Here is a 17,511-nt window from a genome sequence, read left to right on the forward strand (position 1 = left end):
TGAAAGCAGCCCCTCGCCAACTGCCACCAACCGCCTGCCTAAACCAGGCCCCCAATTTTCTGGTTCACCCCTGCATGTCAGTGGAAGACAGCTACGCGTGCTCTCATTTCAAAGGTCTTTCTTTGCTATCTCCTAATGGGCTATAATTTAGATCTGTGGGTTGAAACGAGAGGGAAAAACTCAGCCTAAAGCTCCAAGCAAGAATTCAGCAGAAAAGCTCAACTTTTATGTTTCAGTCAGCTGGTGGGTTCCACTCTTGACCCTTGTAAGCTGGGGGGAAAGTTCTTCCATGTATGGTAAACACCGTGTGAGTGGGCTCTAAGTCAATATTAACTTTCTCACCAGGATGGAAATGATTCCTTTGTGTCTCTCTTCTACCAAATCACAGATGATCTTGTTGTTGAAATACTGAATTGGCTCCCACTGAAATGACAAAGAGGAAAGAATTCTCCAAGGATTTATGAGGTGTGATCAAACAACACAGTGAATGTTTAAATTAAAAAAAATTTATATTACGGTAAAGGACACATTGCCATTAACCCTCCTCAAAATACTCCCACTTGTTCGAACACACTTATCCCATCGTTCTTGCCACTTGCTGAAGCAGTTCTGGAAGTCCTCTGTTGCGAGTATCTTTAGTTGCGCTGTCATGGCTGCCTCAATGTCCTGAATCATTTTGACTTTGGGGCAGAGCCAGAAGTCACACGGTACCAGATCCGGTGAATAAGGTGGATGAGGACACACAGTAATGTATTTGACAAAAATTGTCATACCAGAAGCGATGTGTGACACGGAGCCTTTATGTTGTGATCAACAAACAGGGTGAATGCTGCTGCCGAGTGACATCCAATGGAAAAGCAGGGATCTTCAATATGGGAAGCAGCGCATCGAACCTTAGTAACAGTGTGTGACAAGTTTCAACTTGTTTGGTGCAGTCAGTCAGGTGTGAGCTACAGTTGAGAGAAGGTGTGTTTTAAAGTGTGCCATAAATCATCCTCCATCATGACAACACTCTGTGTCACACATCACTTCTGGTATACAGCAATTTCTGTCAAATAAAAACATTACAGGGCCAGCCGAGTGGATCGTTGGTTAGGAGTTGGCTTGGGAGCATGAGCTCTGAGCAGCAGGGCCGCCGGTTCGGATCCCACATAAGGGCCAGTGATGCTGCACCCTCTACAACTAAGATGGTGAACAATAGCTCAACCTGGAGCTGGGCTGCCGTGAGTCACCGGCAATGGCGTAGGCTGCAGTGGGCTGCCATAAGCTACCGTGAGCGGCTGGCAGCCAGCATGAGCCGCTGTGAGCCGCCATGAGCAGCCGTCAAATGGCCAGCAAGTGACTGCCTCACCCAGGAGGAGCGCAATGATCACAATACCAACATGGGCCAGTGAAGTGACGTCCTCCACAACTAGACGGAAGAACAAAAGGACAGCAACTTTTCTGTTCCCCTTCCCCAATTCCCCAACGCTGTCCCCTCCCCCAATTCTCCAATAAATTCTTAAAAAACAAACAAACAAACAAACAAACAAAACATTATAGTGTGTCCTCATCCACTTTATTTCCTAAATCTGGCACTGTGCAACTTCTGGCTCTTCCCCAAAGTCAAAATGATTCAGGACATCGAGGCACCCACTACAGCGCAACTAAAGATACTCACAAAAGAGGGCTTCCAGAACTGCTTCAGAAAGTGGCAAGAACGATGGGATAAGTGTGTTCAAAGCGAGGGGGAGTCTTTTGAGGGGAATTAATGGCAATGTGTCTTTTACTGTAATAATTTTTTTATTTAAACATTCACCATATCGTTTGACCACTCCTTGTAATGAGCATAAAATAGATTTCTTTTTAACTGATTTCCCAACTTTTTTGTCAAAATCTGTTTACCACTAATATTAACAAAATAATGCTTTCTGAATCTTAAAATAATTTCCCAGGAAATAAGCAGAGACGGAGGGAAAAATAATTCTTAGTACTAATCAGGGAAAATTGCCAATGAAATAATGTTTCTCAACGTCTTTCACTATATTAAGAAATCAAATGAGGAGAAAACATCAAAATGTTTACCTCTATACCTTCCATTTCATATTCTGCCTGTTCCGCTTTTAGGGTTCTCTCAATTAACAGTTGCTGGAGTTTTTCATTGCAGTAATTTATACAGAACTGTTCAAAACTAGAGATGCAAAAGATTTAAGTAACTAAAGCTATGCGAGTAGATCCATTTTTTAAAAAAATTGTATTTACTATTTTTAAAGATGGCTTTTAATATAGAAAAAGCAAAGTCCTCATTAATCAAATAATTTACAAAATAGATCACATGCGTCAAGCTAAAAGACATCTGCATTTTTTTATGGTTAGTCCACTTCTAAAACAACTGATGAATTAGGGGCTATGCAAATTTGGAGAATTTCTGGGGACAGGAAAATCAATTCTGATAACATTAGAGATGCCTTAAACCAGACTGAGACCTTAAAGAACAAAGGACTAGGAGGCAATGACAAATGGACCAACTCACCCATTCTTGTCAAAGACTTCGAAGCCATAGATATCCAGCAATCCAATCACAGTTTTCTTGGTGAACTCCTAGTCAAAATCACACACGCTGCTCATCATTAAGTCTTTTACTTTGTGACACTCAAAATCCAGTAGCTGCCCCCAAATCTGGGACTAGGCTATAAAGCTCATGCCTTCTCTTTCCAACAATGACTCACAGAAGAATCAATGTCCCCAGACCACTCTTCCTGCCTGCAGCTCGCAAGAATCTCATTCTGGCTTCCACATCTATCACCTGAGCAGTGAGACCGTCCCCTTCTGATTCACTTCCTTACTTCAACCTTCCTCAGCTTCCCAAGCCCACATTCAACCCAAAAAAGAAGAAAAGAAAAAGACCTATAGGCAGCCAAGGAGATGTTTACCCAGGAGAGAAGACAGGTGGTATGGGTATCATTTAAAATAGAAGACCAAGTGCTGTCAGGCAAGCATGGATATTTAAAGAGAATAGGCCTATTTTTTTTTAAAGGGACACAATTGAATTATCCTGAATGGTGTACAGGCACACCTTGTTTTATTGTGCTTTGCTGTATTAACGCTTCACAGATGTTGCATTTTAACAAATGGAAGGTAAGACCCTCCACCAGCCAAAAGATTATGACTTAGCTTTATTGCGGTGGCCTGGAACCAGGCCTGCGATATCTCTGAGAGATGGCTGTACTGAGTTAAAGCCTCCCAAATCTGTCCTTGGCATCCTACCGCCATGAGTTTCACCACCTCCATGTACCTCGCCCCCTCGTATCATTTCCTTAATTTCTAGCTTTGAGTAAATTCCCTCTTTTATTTAAATAATTCCACTTCAAAAGGAAATGTGGGGGCAGCCGGTTAGCTCAGGTGGTTAGAGCTCAGTGCTTATAACACCAAGGTTGCCAGTTAAATCCCCACATGGGCCACTGAGCTGTGCCCTCCACAACTAGATTGAAGCAACTACTTGACTTGGAGCTGATGGGTCCTGGAAAGACACACTGTTCCCCAATTAAAAAAAAGGAAATGTGACCGTAGGGTGAATTCAAAAGAGTTGTATTTTTTCCAATACGCAGTAAATATTATATACTACTGTTAAAATAAAAAACTTCTGTGTATACTTAAAGCCATCTGGCATACTTCGAATGCTGTGCATCCCATACTTTGGGACACACTGCAAAAATCCCCATCATGCCTTTTTGTGGGCCTACTGTGTGCTGGATACTGGAAATGTCGAAGTGCAAAGAACAGTCCCCGCCCATCAGGAGCTTACCGTCAATTCTCACATATTGTTTACAGTAATTATGTTGATTATAAAATATGACCATGTTAGCGAGAGCAAGTCATCCAAAGTGTGTGGACTAACCTTATTCACTATGGAGGAATTAATTTTGTTGACCAGCCAAGTGAATGTTCGTCCATAAACAGCCTTCGCCATTGCATCTCTCGCGAAGGTAGAGAGTTCTAGCGTCAATGGGCATAGCACCTGAGAAGAATGACAGGTGCATTGTTACAGAGGTTTTTAATAAAAAGCCCCAAGTTTTCAAATTAGCCTTTAATGATGACCAGCAAAGGCTATGTGCTGGGGGAATATGCTACCCCCACGTAGTACACGTGCACGGAGTAGCTATTTTTTGAGTGCCAGACGCTGTGCTGGACTAATGAGATACAGCCATGACCAAGACAAACAGTTCCAGCCTTTTGTGGGCTGGGCTCACATTGGGGGGTGGGGGGGGGCAGCACATTCAGTAAGTCACAGAAAGAAGAATCATGTTGTCCTCAAGCTGAGAGTGACAGTGCTATAAGGAGATATATATGGTGCTGTAGGGTAGGGGTGGGAAGAGGAGGGAAGGCTCCTTGAGAAAGTGCCCCTGGGAACTGAGGAGGAGTCAACTAGATGAAACACAGGGAAGTGTCCCAGCAGAGGGAACAGCATATGCAAAGACCCTGTGGGGGGAAGACATGGTGAGCGTGAGGCATGGAGAGTTGGTGATGGTGTGGGATGGGGAAGTTACAGCAGGAGATGCTGGCAGGAGCTGGACCATGCAGGACCTGGTGGGCAGGGTTCAGGGGGGGGCCACCATCGTGCTGGCAGCAGCAGTGGGGGGGGCAGGTACATTTCCACTAGAGCCATTTACCTCTTCAGTTTGGGCTTCGATCTTTCTATGGGTGAGAGCTTCCAGAAGGACTGATGGTTGGAACCCCAGGAGCTGCATAAATGTAAACCAAAATGCCATTCAGTGATCCAATGTTACTCGCTAGCTTATAAAGCATTCATGGAGTTTTCAGGCCCAGGGTTCTCTGCCCTGTGCTTTTATGCAAAACAGACCACATTAGCTCTTTCAACCAAGTGGCTTTTACCCATGCCCTCACCCAGCCCTACACTCTTGACGCCTCCTAACCAGTACCAGCCATGGTGTCAGCCATCTGGGACGTGGGCACCCAGCTGCCTCGCTCCCCTCTCCCGCCTCTCCACCTCTGAAGGTGAACATCACCTTGGCGATCCATTTGATCTCGCGGGTGACTGGTATGGTGGCACAGCCCTGGTGGTTCACTCCAAAACAAATGTTCCCCAGGTGTAGGACACTGGCAATAATTCCAAAGAGATTCTAGGAACGTGGGAAGTGGTGAGGACAGGGAGAGAAGACGGCAGCGGCCTAATCGATAAATGTCATCAGAGGAGATACCCGAAGGAAAGCCACCCTTCTTCCCACTTCCAGCCCTGAGCTCACAGAACCGCATTTTCTTCCTTTCCCAGAAACGGGCCTCTTGTCCACTTCAGATATTAAAGAAAGAGCCTCCGCAGAAGGTGGGGAGACGCCTTACTCGATCTCCAGCACAGGACACTTCTATCTTTATATCCCTCCCACCCAATACACCGTTTAATGCTCATAGGCCATGGTCCCAGATACATATATTTGAATCCTATTCTGGTCCTTGGAAGATCATTAGTTTAACCATCAAAATAAAAAGACAAAAAGATGTCCAAACAATGTTTATACACACTACAATTCGTGCCAAGGTGTTCCAAAATAGAAGTTTGAATAAATAATCGTTCTATGAGAATTCATTATCTATGAGCTCTAAATACCTGAGACTGGACTTCATGGGAAAGAAGAAACATCACCTCCTTCCCCTCAACACTGGGGAAAGTTAGAGATGCCAGGAAAAACGCAGAGCGCCCAGTTAACGTTTGAATTTTAAGTTATCAATGACTAATTTTTTTTTTTCGTGTAAGTTCATCCTGTGCCATGTTGGGACATGCTTATACTAAAGAATTAGTCATTGCTTGCTTAGCTGACATTAAAATGCAAGTAGGCGTCCTGTGTTTTTATTTGCTGAATCTGGTAGCAATCACCAAGAAACCGGGATCGCCATCTCGATCCCAGGCCTTATGGTCTGTTCTGCCCTCAGGACCCCGTACCTCAAGGTCGTGTTCAGTAAAATCGATGACAGAAAAGGCATTGGAAATGGTTTTCCAGTCATTCTTGTCATTCATAGACGACTCGTTGGCACCATGACCCTGTTGACACAGAATTGGGTCGCTTAATGGCATTTTTATAAGGAGAGTTAGCATGTGAATACCTAGTCCTAAACTGAAATGGTTTTCTCTACAAGCATGCAAGAGCTAGTTCTATAATATTCTGAACTGTGAAAACACAGGTTTTACTCTAATCATTGAGCATATGATTTGCCAAGTGCTGCTTTACTCAAATTTATTTGGAATTTTATTTAAAAATCTCTGTTCTGGGAAAAATTTCCAAGTTGCATATTAGTGGTACATCTTTTTGGGTCTGTTTTAAAAAGTTTTTCTGCCATTTTTGCTAAATAAACTGAAGACCACTCATCCCTATCCATGTCTGCTGAGACATAGAGGGAAATGATAGTGTTTAAGTTTAGAAAAGTCTCGGCACACTTAGCAACCCCCAGCAAAAACGTCCCTGCAGGACGAGATGGAAGGAGACTCTCATTCAAAGAAATAAAAGTTTGGCATTTAGAAAAACACAGGTTATATGGAAATAATGGCCAGCAGGGCTGCGCTTGAGACTTTTCCCACTAACTCTAGAAGTTGTCTTTTAAAAAGTTAACAGATGTTGCGCTCTTCCTGGGTGGGCCAGTTGAAGCCATGCCCTCCGCAACTAGTCTGAAGAACAAAAGGACAGCAACTGGTCTGTTCCCCTCCCCCAATTCCCCCAATAAAATCTTAAAAGAAAAAAAAAAAAAGTAACAGACAGACCAATGTCACAATTTAAAGAGAAAATATTCTAGATGAGGGTTTTTCTTTTAATTATTATTTTGCTTTTGGTGTACAGGGGGTTCTTACTTTCCTGGTTATCTGAAGATGTGCTATTTGAAAAGATTTCCTTGTTGCATAGAGAAACCAAAGGAGTCATACCGTGAAAACGTTCACCATTGAAGTGGTATAGATTAAATCTACAGCCTCCCAGCTACCTCTTTTCCCACCACCAGCAGCAGCTGCTTCTGCCTCCCAGGGTCAGGGTCTCTGCAAGTCGGTCCTTCAAATACACCTAGAGCAGCGGTTCTCAACCGTCCTAATGCCACGACCCCTTAATACAGTTCCTCATGTTGTGGTGACCCCCAACCATAAAATTATCTTCGTTGCTACTCTATAACTGTAATTTTGCTACTGTTATGAATCGTCATGTAAACATCTTTTTGTTTTCCGATGGTCTTAGGCGACCCCTGTGAAAGGGTCGTTCGACCCCCACAGGGGTCACGACCCACAGGTTGAGAACCACTGACCTAGAGGTTTAGAAGCAGTGCAAATACACTGCGAACTAAAGCCACATAGTTTGCCAAAGCTACACTGCCAAGTAAAGCCACATAGTTTGCCAAAGTTACAGAGATCATGAAATCAATCAAAATAATACAAATTCTTGAACAAAGCCATTGAGGCATGAGGATCTGGCCAAATTCACTTGGCCAGAAAAAAATTTACAAGGCGAAAGCTATGATACATTCCATAAAAAAATGATTTGATTATCAAAGGTTGGGAGACGCCCTTGGGAAAATGGATGAAGCCCTCAGATATTTTTACAAATTGATCCTCCCTGATCATACTGTGAAAAGCCAAATGCGATGCTACCGCCCAGTTTTATTGGAAAAATTAGGTCCTCAAAAAGAAAAAACAAAATCGAATTTGATTTGTTTGTTCTAAGAATCAGTACAAAGTTTGTTAAATATTAAATGAGATTATGAGATTTGTTCATTTTCACTATTTAACTTCACGTTTCAAGATAAATTTCAGTCATGTCTGGTTTTTGGTTTTTTTTCATGACTTAACTACAAAATGTTGATGTTTGTTTTACAAGATTCACTTTATAAGACCTCATTCTCTTTTCCATTATGTTTCCTCCTGCACTCTTTCAGTGACCTCTGTTCAACGTCAGACCCAGTGAGAAGAGAAAAATCTTGGGGCCAAAAGGTGCTAGTGACATCAAATACTGAGAGGTGCTATACCATCTGGGCACTCTAGAACCCCAGTTCTGGCTGCAGAAAAATTGGCACGGGGAAGTTAAACTCTGAAAGTCAATTTCACAACACGAGATCTCAGGGGTACTTATTGGAGTGGCCTAAACGATTTCTGTGAGGGAGTATGTTCATTTCGCAGCTAACTGTTCTCAGAATAGAAGGCAACAGGGTGCAAAAAGCCTTTTCCAAACTAGGTGTTTTAAAATTTATTATTAAAAGTATTGGGGTGACACTGGTTAGTAAAATTATATAGGTTTCAAGTGTACCTTTCTATAATACATCCTCTATATATTGCATTGTGTGTTCACCATCCAGAGTCAGTTTTCCTTCTATAAAGTAGCTACGTTGTAGACACAGACGGACAGTGAGTTTCTATCACACCTAGACCAGTTCTCACCTCGCCATGCATTAGAATCATCTGGGAATTAATTTAATTACCTTGACAATCACAGGCAAGTTTTACAAACAATGCAGATGTTCAGGTCCCACTCTAGACTAATTAAATCTGAATCTCTGGAGGGTAGAGCTCCAGTATTTGTATATTTTAAAAGCTCCTCAGGTGATTCTAATTTCAGCCAGGGCTGAGAACCACTCACCTAGATATTGGCGACTTGACCAAGATGATATACCTGGCCAGGCATAAAAGGAGGGGTTTTGATAAGTATCAAGAAACAGTCAAGGGCTGACCGAATGGCTCAGTTGGTTAAGACCGGGAGCTCTGAGCAACAGCGTCGCCGGTTTGTTTCCCACATGGGCCAGTGAACTGCACTCGTGCTCAGCTTCCGCTGAGCTGCCAACAAGTGGCAGGACGGCTCAGCTGGTGAGAGCGTGCACTCTTAGCAAGAAAGTTGGCAGCTTGACTCCCACATGGGATGGTGGGCTACACCCTTCCGCAATTAAGACTGATCACGGCATCTTGAGTTGAGCAGCTGCAAGCTGCCAACGGGTGGCTGGATGGTGACTGGACTTGGAGCTGAGTTTGCTGTGCCCGCCACAACTAAGATTGAAGGACAACAACTTGGCTGTTCCCCTCCCCCAATCCCCCAATAAAAACCTTTAAAAGAAAAAGAAAAGAAAGAAACCAGTCAACAGGATACCTCCAGAATGATAATGAGAAAGTTCCTGGGCATCCCACAGAGGTCCCCACAAACACCGCTGGTCCCCCCACACACACATACACACAAGGCCACCAGAGCCAGCTGCTGACTCCCCCAACCTGTGAGAGGTACTTATACAGACGGGGGTCTCGCTCCAGTCCCAGGTAAGCAAGGAGCTCCTCGTCACCGCCCTCTAGCAGCTGGTAGAAGATGTGGAAATTCCGCTCCCCCTGGTTTTGATAGACGACACGAGATTTTTCTATCAAGTAACTGATGATATGCCCGCCTACGGGAATGCCCTTTAAAACAGGACAAAAAAAAAAAAAGCAGCAATGACAACAATAAGCAAGCCACTCTCTTACTGGTGTCTTGTAAGGAACGAAAATTCTGAATTTGAATGAAGTCTGATCTAGCACTCTTCTGTGATGAGCGTTTTCTGGGCTCCGGGTAAAAAGAGTTTTGCCTACCTCAGGGTCATGAAGATGTTTTCTGTGTTCTTATCTAGAAGCATGATTATTTCACCATTCATGTTGTGGACTATAATTGCTATTTAATTTTTTATATGGAGTGAGGTGAGGGGGTCAAAAGTCTTTTTTATCCATATGGATTTCCAGTTGCTTAGCACCATTTATTAAATAGACAATCCTCTTCTGGGGGCGTCCGGTTAGCTCAAGTGTTAGAGCGCAGGCTCATCACACCAAGGTTGCCGGTTCGATCCCCACATGGGCCACTGAGATGTGCCCTCCACAACTAGATTGAAACAACTACTTGACTTGGAAAAACACACTGCTTCCTAATAAAAAAATTAAAAAAAAAGACAATCCTCTCCCTACTGAATCACTGGGTGCTTTGTTGTAGGTGACCTATCTGTGGGGGTCTTTCTGGACTCTATTCTGGTCCATTGGCCTGTTTATATACCTTGTGTCAATATCACACTTCCAATTATCATTTTTAATACATCCAATAAAGGATTTGTATTCCAGAACATATATAGAACTCTTGCTAATCAGTAAGAAAGAAAACAGCCCAATTAAAAATGGGCAAAAGGCTTTAATATAAAAGATTTTTAAGTGTCCAATTAGCAAAACCTCATTAATTACCAGGGAAATACAAACATAAATCACAGTGAGAAAGCTCTATACCCCATCAGAATGCCTAAAACTAAAAGGACTGACATACAAAGTGTTGGCAAGGGTGTGATGTGTCTGGGGCTGTCATTAATTATCATAACATTGCTGGTAAGAACCCAGTAATGCCACTTCTGGGTATATGCCCAACATTAGTGAATGCTTGTGTCTACTAAAAGACACGTACGCAGGAGGATGTTGAGAAGGCTCCTTGCAATAGCCCCAAATTGGAAACACAAATGTCCACCAACAGGAGGATAAATGTTGACACAGTTAATCAAACAATGAACTGCTACACGCAATGACATGAATGGGGCTCACAGATACGTTAAAACCAGACACAAAATGTAAACATGCTGTACAATTCCGTTCATATGAAGTTCAAGAACCAGCAAAATGAATCTGTGATTATAGAGGTCAGAACCGTGGTAATCTTTGGGAAGGGCGATATTGTCAGAGAAGAGTGGGAGAATCTTCTAGATGCTAAACATTCTTATATCTTGACCTGAGGGGTGGTAACACAGAGACATATGTAAAAATTCACTGAGTTGTATAAATGATTTGTAGCGATTATTTTTTTTTCAAACTCTGTGTACATACCACCAGAGGTCCACACCACCAGCCTCTGGGAAACCCTGAGCCAGTTTGTCCTCTTACTACACTCAGTGTTCAGCTGGATTCTGTTCTCCAGTCTAAGAGTCACTTTGTCACTCGGAATTATATGCCCTTGAGCACTTTGTCTACCCTTCCCACTTGCATTAGCGCCATTTAAATTCTGGGCACAACACAACCACACTCATTCATTATGTAATGTCTCCGGCTGTTTTCACGCTACAGCGGAGTTGAGTAGTTGGGACAGAGGCTGTATGGCCCACAAATCCTAAAATATTTACTATCTGGCCAAAAAAGTTTGCTGACCCATGCCATATAATTATGCATGCCTACATAATATATTGTTTGCTTGGGAACGTTTTCAAACTTTATAAGAAACAGCATTGCACTGATACAGCCCACGTTCCCAAGACCTGTCCATGTGATGTGTAGCTGTCATTCATTTGCTCTCACTGCCATGCAACCCCTCATTGTGTGAACACCCCACAATTTAACCAGCCAGTCTCCTGTTGATGGATATTCAGTCCTCTCCAGATGTGTTGGCTGTCCCCAGTCCTTGTACCATCAGGGACAGTGATGGCGTAAGCGTGCTTGCCCATCTGTAGGAATATCTCCAGGAGTGGAACATCTCCACCTTATATGATGTGATTTCAACTTCCCAAGATAATATATCATTTTCCATTGTACCAATGTACCCACACACACCCCTCTCCCAGCAATGTGTAACAGTTCCTAATGATCCACCTCTTTGTCAACACCTGGTATTATCAGACTTCATAATTTCTGCCCATCTAGAAGGTATAAAAAGGTGTCTTCTTGTGCTCTGTATTTGCATTTCCTAAAATGAGTACTAATCCCGGATTTTTCAGCTATTTGAACCAACAAATGCCGTTTCTGTCACCAGCAAGTGAAGGGGTCCCCATGAACCAGTACTAGGAATGTCAACGTACCTGAAAGTCAAACTGTATGTCCATATATTTTCCAAATCTGCTGGAGTTGTCATTCCGGAGCGTTTTGGCATTTCCAAAAGCCTTGGAATACAAAGTTGGGGAGAGGGGAGAGGCTGAACCAAACTGTCATCCACTGTCATTTAAGCTCACTATGTTCGTCCAATTCCACGCATATTGGGAAAAGGGTTGAGGGAGGGGGAGCCAGTGATGAAAGCCATACTTCTGAGAAGGAATCACTAACTGTGGAGGATCTGATGCCAAATACTGGGGTTGGACTGCAAGAAAAAAATACTATCTTCTCCTTGGATTCCAACCTAGGAATAGATTAGAAATGGCCTAAGGGGAGGTATTTGGGGTCCTAGGCCCTTGCTGTTCTAGGAGGCACAGGTGATGGCCCTCATCACCAGACAGGCCCCTTCTTATATCAAAGAGGTCAACTGTTCAGCCCAAAGGTCTATCAGGAAAATTCCTTCAACCATAAACACTTTTTACACAAAGGGCAACAAAGACAGAGGAGAAAAATAACTTGTTCAAAATCATCCAGCCAGGCAGTGAATTGCAAGAGTAGAATAATCATTAAAATAATTTCCATCAATAAAATAAATTAATAATTTTAATACTAAATATTAATAAATAATCGAGCATTATTTTAGTGCTTACTAATTCTGCTGTGTGCTTTTTATGCATTCATTTTGTTTAATCCTCAAAGCTTTCTAAGAGGTAGGTACTATGAGTAGACCCATTCCACAGATGGAAAAACGGAGTCCAGGGTATGAAGTGATTTGCTGAAGCTTGCTGGTGCCTGGCTGCCCTGGGATTAGCATCCATGCCCGCAGGATGGGAGAACCCTTTGCTTAACTCTCAGACAGTGACCTACCCATGTGGACTGAGGATTCTTCTTACTTAAGTGACCTTCCTGGAACTTCCCTTTATGGGTCCTCAAAGATGGCTTACCTCCAGCACTGGATTGGAGAGCAGCAGTCTGTCACGGGCTATTTGTAATGAGTCGGTCATTGGGCAGGTCATTGCTAAATACTGGAGAATCTTCTTGGAGGCCTCCGTTTTCCCTGCCCCGCTCTCTCCAGAAATGAGGATGAGGTGGTTATTTAGCTCCGAGCACATCATGCGGTAAGCGTTGTCAGCTATGGCATAGCTGGAGAAGGAGCAAGACAGAAACGGAAGGAGTGGGAAGTGGCTATAATGCAACTTTCCTGGCTCTGACGCCCGCCAGAGCAGAAAAACAAAGTACCCTGTCCCCAGGAAGCCACATCCGGACTGTGGTACAAGTGCGCTGAGCTCAGAGAGAGGTCAAACCCCCACCACGACCCACTGACTGACAACACACAAAGTGTACTAGAAACCAAAGCTCACATCGCACAAGAGAGAAAGTGAAGAATTTGAGTAGTAATGAAAATAATTTTTAATTTAACAAATTTATTTTTTTTAATCTCCCAATATTTCTTATAAGAATAAGCCAGATACTAAATTATGTCCCCAAGAGATGTCCTATTAATTAGAGGTGGTAATAACACCTTGTCTAAATAATATTAAGCAAGTCAATAGATATAATAAAATCTCACATTTTCTCTTTCCCTCAAAACCTAGAGTATGAAGAGTATAGAAACAGAAAACCAAAAAGATTTTAAATCCCTGTGATGACTCTTGTCCTAAATGCATCATAAGGGCTTTGTCTCTAAGATAAAAAAAACAAAGCATAAAGGTCTCCCAAGAGTATAATCTTTGCACATGGCTGAGTTTGAAAGCTGGCTATTTCAGAAATCGCTGATGGTAGCAATGCAGAAAGGTTTCTAAATGCCTTGGGAGGTGAATCGAGACGCCAAGAAAAATGGAGGGAGAACCTAAATATAAGCCCAGAGATCAACCAGGGAAGAGAACTGGGAAACTCAGCAAAGTCCCAAATCACATGTAGATCACACAGGAAATTGCTAGACTTTGGTAGTAAGATTCTACCAAATGGGCATTCTCCTTCGCTGACATGATACTCAGGCACCAGTAGATGGAACGGTAGTAGTAACCCACTTCCTAGGGAAGACGCCTCTCTAACCACATCCAGGTTTCTCAGCGGTTACAAATGATTGCACTTCTCATCATATTTAAGCTGAGTAAACAATGATCTGCTGATGTTTTCTACTGTGTTGAGAGACTTATTTCACAAGAAGGCAGCAGTTTAAATGAGATACAAAACCTAATGAGCATGCATCAAGGATTTGTATGGATGAATGGATGGATGGATACTGGATGGATGTATGCTGGATGGATGGATGGATGGATGGATGGATGGATGGATGGATGCATGGATGCATGGATGATGAGTGGATGGATAGAAGAATAGATGGATGAATGAATGGGTGAGAGGGTAGACTGAAAGGAGGCAGAGAGAGAGGGGGGAACAAAAGAGAAAGGAGATCGAAAAATACCTACTGATGACCTGATGAGTGCTACTTACAGATGTGGTGGCAGTTCAAAGAAATTGACCCCTTCGTAAAGTTCCATCTGGCTCAGGGTGTAGATTCCAAGCTCCTGGTATGGATTCACAGACACAAGGAGGGTGCCAATATATGTCTAGAGGAATGGACCAAAGCACTAGTAAGGAATTCCGAGGTGCAAAAGACCATTACTTGCTATGATCCCCACGTGTTCATTAGGTACTGGGAATATAACATGATAAATAAGACAGGTGGAATCTCTACTATCATGGAGCGTACATGAGGGGCAGGGGTAGACAAACAACTAAGGGATCAAAACTGCTTCAAATAGTGTTAAGAAAGGTATAGAAAAGGTAATAAGAGAGCACATGACTAAAGAAGGTCACCTTAGCTTAGGAAAGGTTTCTCTAAGGAGGTGACATCTGAGCTGAGACTTGAAGGATGAGGAGCCAGTCATGAAAAAAGTTAGCGAGAAGGGCATTTTCAGGCTGAGGGAACAAGTGTGGCAGGCTGGCTGCACTGGAGGCCAGTGATGGAAGAGAGAACGGAAAATGATAAGAGATGATGCTAGAGAGGGAGTGAGTTCAGATCCCACAGGGTGTGAGGGATTGGGGGTTTATTCCAAATGGAATTGGGTGGTGGAGACACCACTCCCTACTGAAGTGAAATGCCTGCCCTGAACTGTTATACAAAATAGATGGCTTTAAGGGGTGGACACCATGCTGAATTTTGTTTCACAAAGGTCTCTCTGGCCATTGGGTGAAAGCAGCCACCTAAATATTTGGGCAAACGCTCCCACTGTTGGCAATTAATTTCCTTGATTTCAACAGTAGATTCACATTCATGTTTTTGAAGTACTTACATTTGTAATATAACTACTAATGTAAAACTTCCTGGCATACAATTGAGAATAAGCAAAGCTCTAAGCTCATATAGAAAAAGTAAATAAATATTTGGGCTCCTTTGAACACACATCTGGTGGTTTCAGAGTCTGAGGTGTTTGTTGTTGCTTTTTCATTTCAAGGTCTCCAATACTGGGGGTACCCGAGACTACATTAAATTAGGCAAAAATCATTCCAACTATTGTTTCCAATCTCTAGGACACAGTCAAGCAGAGAACCAAAACAGGGAAGAGTATTTTCACTAAAATTTCTCATTGCTTCAATCGGTAGAAAACTTCCAGCGTAGAATGTAGTTTCTGAAATTTATCTGTTCAAATTGAAAACATTTAGTTTATTCGTGGTGATCCTATCATCCCACCTACACTTCTTCATATAATGCTATTTCTCCTTTGCTTATACATAAAATCAATTTATATATAAAATTTATATATAAAATCAATTTATATATAAAAAATATGTGCTCTAAGAAGCACCTTATTTGCTTATTTCTTCTGGTAACCTTGGTTTCAACATGTAGATTAAGTTACAGGTACCATTACAAACAAAATAGCTACAAGACAGAATTTTTTAATTTTTTAATATTTTAAACTGCTTCTGATTATCTAATTACTCTTAACAAAGGCTAGTAAAATCTTAATAAAATTAAATAAACTTAGCAACACCCCACTCCACCCCCACCCTCCACACACAGACACTGTAGAGTTTATCCTAGAAGAATTTACCTGAAAATTGACCAATCAAATCAGGGTGGGGTGATAAATTGAGATCTTAATAATAAGTGGCCAACACTAGAAGCAACAAGCCCAGCTTGAGGAGTTCTTGACTCAAAGATTCAGGGGATGTGGTGGATATCTCTTATTTTTGCCTGCCTGGCATCTACAATACTTTTCTTTCTTCCAACAGATTCCTTAGAGGAACCTCTTCTCCAGCTCACAGTCCATATCATATGGTGACAGGGGCATGGACCTTACCCCTCATCTCAGGGGTGGGCTCAGATATAGACTGTCCAGTCAGAATATTCTTCATTCCTACCTATGGATTGGTTCAGAGATAGGCACATGACCCAAGATGGGCCAATCAGAGCCAACCAATGTGCATCTCTGGGAAGACTTGCTGTCTTCTTGGTAGCAGCTCTAAGCTCATAACCTGTCAGCCTGGTTCTACTGGGAGCCATCTTGCCACCTTGTAGAGAGGCTGCCCCAGAAGGAAACTGGTGCAAAAGAAAGCAGAGAGATGGGAAAGAGCCCTCAAGACATCACCTGAGACTCTAGATCTACTCATAGACCCTAAAATTACATAGGTTGATGGATTCCCCTTTGGGGCTTAGGCCAATATAAGTTGGGTTTCTGTCACTGACAGCCATAAAGGCCTTAACTGAAAGGATCAAAGTACATCGGATAGTGGTATCTCCACACCTCCCTTTACTGGCTAACCTAATAGAGTGATATTGTTCACAATCATCAAAGTTGTGAAGGCAGGGAGGGAACCACCCCTGTAGGAATATAGCTGAAAAATGGGTTACGTTACATAGATGAGGTTCTGACTGAAACGCTTGCGAAGATTGTCCAAAAAAGCAGATTCGCTGGTATATGCATCCAACATCACAAAATCCTGCACCCCGACCTTGTCCCGGGAGGTCAGCGTACTTTCCATGTGCAGACGAATGTGCCTCCTCATGTCTTCTTTCTGCAGGAAACAGAACATGCCTTAGCAGCTCGTTTATTCTCTAATTTCTATGGCACTTCGGATGTGGAAATAGCAAGGTGCTAAGCCCTGGGGATGGTAGAGAGCTGAGATTAAATGATGCTGTCTTCATTAAGAGCTTACATTTGGTTAGGGATACAAGAGGCTGATGACAAAAGCAATAACTAGGCACAGCAGCAGCTGACAGGAACTGAGCATTTCCTATGTTAGGCACTACTCTAAATGCTTGATATGTACTGTCTCCTTGAATCCTCATTCTGACCCTTTGAAGTAAGTACAATTATCATGCCCATTTTACAGATGATGAAACTGAGGACAGAGAGGTTATAAAATATGCCCAAGACCTGCCAAAAAGGCAGAACCGGGATATCAACCTAGAAATCCTGGCCCCAGAGCCTGCTTTCCTGACCATCAAATGCATTCAGCAAATGTTAGTTGCCTAAACCCGCTATGTAATTCCTAGACAAGCGATAAGGAGTTTGGTCAGAAAGAGAATTTCTTGTTACAGAAGAGTATTCAAGGGAGGACAAATTTGGAGGGTCCTCTCCCCAAGGCTGGGCTTCAGATCTCCCTGGAGAAGGTATGGTTGCAGCCAGCTGGATGGTAGAGAATCTCACTGGGTTACCAGGGCCAGAGCTGGTCCACAGTCACCAGGCAGAAGAATAAAC

At 42.8% G+C, this 17,511-nt stretch overlaps 1 protein-coding gene across 1 annotated transcript in view; it reads right to left on the bottom strand.

Annotated features, from left to right (window-relative positions):
* MYO1H (myosin IH) overlaps positions 1 to 17,511 on the bottom strand; it is an 81,260-nt gene that overhangs the window by 36,597 nt on the left and 27,152 nt on the right. The window contains exons 2-13 of the mRNA XM_019649063.1: positions 16,667 to 16,825; positions 14,258 to 14,373; positions 12,745 to 12,943; positions 11,791 to 11,871; positions 9,221 to 9,400; positions 5,936 to 6,034; positions 5,007 to 5,120; positions 4,650 to 4,721; positions 3,878 to 3,997; positions 2,513 to 2,580; positions 2,065 to 2,170; positions 343 to 423 (exon numbers count right to left, since the gene is read on the bottom strand). Coding sequence (XP_019504608.1) covers positions 343 to 423; positions 2,065 to 2,170; positions 2,513 to 2,580; positions 3,878 to 3,997; positions 4,650 to 4,721; positions 5,007 to 5,120; positions 5,936 to 6,034; positions 9,221 to 9,400; positions 11,791 to 11,871; positions 12,745 to 12,943; positions 14,258 to 14,373; positions 16,667 to 16,825 — 1,395 coding nt within the window. The remainder of the gene's footprint in view (positions 1 to 342; positions 424 to 2,064; positions 2,171 to 2,512; positions 2,581 to 3,877; positions 3,998 to 4,649; positions 4,722 to 5,006; positions 5,121 to 5,935; positions 6,035 to 9,220; positions 9,401 to 11,790; positions 11,872 to 12,744; positions 12,944 to 14,257; positions 14,374 to 16,666; positions 16,826 to 17,511) is intronic.

Source organism: Hipposideros armiger, unplaced genomic scaffold, assembly GCF_001890085.2.
Source record: "Hipposideros armiger isolate ML-2016 unplaced genomic scaffold, ASM189008v1 scaffold_129, whole genome shotgun sequence".
NCBI lineage: Eukaryota > Metazoa > Chordata > Mammalia > Chiroptera > Hipposideridae > Hipposideros > Hipposideros armiger.